Source organism: Eimeria necatrix, genomic scaffold, assembly GCF_000499385.1.
Source record: "Eimeria necatrix Houghton genomic scaffold, Enh_scaff1772, whole genome shotgun sequence".
NCBI classification, from domain to species: domain Eukaryota; phylum Apicomplexa; class Conoidasida; order Eucoccidiorida; family Eimeriidae; genus Eimeria; species Eimeria necatrix.
The window spans coordinates 1-1,855 of NW_013652439.1; the positions used below are offsets into that span (position 1 = coordinate 1).

The 1,855-nt window shown below is 61.0% G+C and overlaps 1 protein-coding gene across 1 annotated transcript; it reads left to right on the forward strand.

Moving 5' to 3' along the window:
* On the forward strand, positions 1–1,372 carry ENH_00022080 (hypothetical protein; the record flags this gene model as incomplete). The annotated part of the gene is made up of 1 exon (XM_013579571.1): positions 1–1,372. A coding segment is annotated over one exon (1,372 nt), but the record flags the coding sequence as incomplete, so codon positions are not given.
* Between the last annotated feature and the right edge of the window lie 483 nt (positions 1,373–1,855).

The window sequence follows — 1,855 nt, forward strand, 5'->3', positions numbered from 1 at the left end:
CGGGGCCGCGGGGGCTCCGGGGGGCCCCCCGGGGGGCCCCCCCGGCCCCGCGGCCCCGGGGGGCCCCCCAGGAGCCTCCCAGGGGCCCCCCGCCGGGGGCCCCCCGGGGGCGGGGGCCCCCTGGGGGGCCCCCGGGGCGTTTGCGGGGGCCCTCGGGGCGTGGGGAGGAATGGGGGCCCCCGGGGGGGCCCCCGGGGGGGCCCCCGGGGGGCCCCCGGGGGCCCCCGGAAGTGGGGGCTGCATGCGCGTGGCCGGGAGGGGCTGCCTCTCCGAACATATTGTGAGGATTCCATCTTTGACAAATGACTCTCATGTTCGAGGAGATGATGGAGTTGGAGAGGGTTTAACAATTGAGCTGAACGGGGGCCCCCTGGGCCCCTGCAGCAGCAGCAGCAGCAGCAGCAGCAGCTGCTGCAGCGGCTGCTGCAGCCACGGCTGCTGCAGCTGCAGCCCCTGCGGCGGCGCGCCCCCGCCCGGCGGCCCCTGCAGCAGCAGCAGCAGCAGCAGCAGCAGCAGCAGCGAGGGCCCGGCGCTGAGCAAGGCGAAGCTGCAGGGCGCTGCTGCTGCTGCTGCTGCTGCTGCTGCTGCGCAGGGGGCCCCCGGCGAGGGGGGGCCCCCCAACAAAGAAAAAGAAGGACTTTGGGCAGCTCCGCTTTGGAGCAGCTGCGAGTCTTTAGGGTTTGCTTTTGGGTTTCCTTCTTGGGAGCTTCCGAGTTGCGGTGTACATACACCCGGGGGCCCCCCCGCGGGCTTCGGGGTCTCCGCCGCAGCAGCAGCAGCAGCAGCAGCAGCAGCAGCAGCAGCAGAAAGCAGCAGCCTCGAGGGCCTCTACCTCCGCCCCATCTGCAGCAGACTCCCCAGCCGCACCACCAGCATTTGTGGGGAGCTCGAGGGGCCCCCCAGCGCGGACTGGGGCCCCTGCCGCATAGACACGAGGGGCCCCGAGGAGGGTTTAGAGGGCCCGGGGGCCCCTCTTGGGTCGAAAGAGTTGCCACTTCTGCTGCTGCGGCCCACCCCTTCGCCTTCAGCTTCTTCTGCGCAACTCCCAAGTCCCACAGGGCAGCTTCGCCCATCTGCAGCTGACCCCGCCCCTGCAGCAGCAGCAGCAGCAGCAGCAGCAGCAGCAGCAGCAGCAGCAAATGCTGCTGCTGCTGCAGAAGCAGCAGCAGAAGCAGCAGCGGCAGCGGCAGCTGCAGCAAAGCCGGCGTTGGGGCTCGGGATAGTGGAAAAGTCCTCCGGGACCCAAGCAGCAGCAGCTGGAGCTGCAGCAGCAGCAGCAGCAGCAGCAGCAGCAGCAGCAGCAGCAGGTGGACCAGTGGTCCAGTGCGGGCGCAGCTGCAGCAAAGAGGACGGAGCGCAGCGGTTTAAATGAGGAAAAGTTTGAAACAAAAAAGAAAATGAAAGCCGCGGAAGAGCGGCTTGCTGCGAAGCCGCAAGCCCGAGGTGTACGTACACCCCAGAGGTGCGCGTACACCCCACAGTCTGCGGTGTACGTACACCTCAAGCTGTGGGGTGTACGTACACCGCAGCGCTGCGCATTTGCCAAACAAAAAGAAAAGCAATTATTTATTTAATTGCGAGCTGAAAGACTTTATTTCTTTTAAATTCGCTTCTGTCGAGTTTTAATTTATTTCTTTATTTCAAACTTTAATTATTTATTCCAATTTAATTCTATTTGCCATTTCAAACTTTATTCTTTATTTCTAATTTTTACTTTTTACGCAACTTTTATTTATTCCAAATTCCACTCAAATTCATTTCTTCCAAAGTTTAATTATCTTTGTTTCTTCTTTTCAATTTTAGTTCTATTTATTTCTTCTTTTTAATTTTAGTTTTTATTTATTCCTTGTTTTTA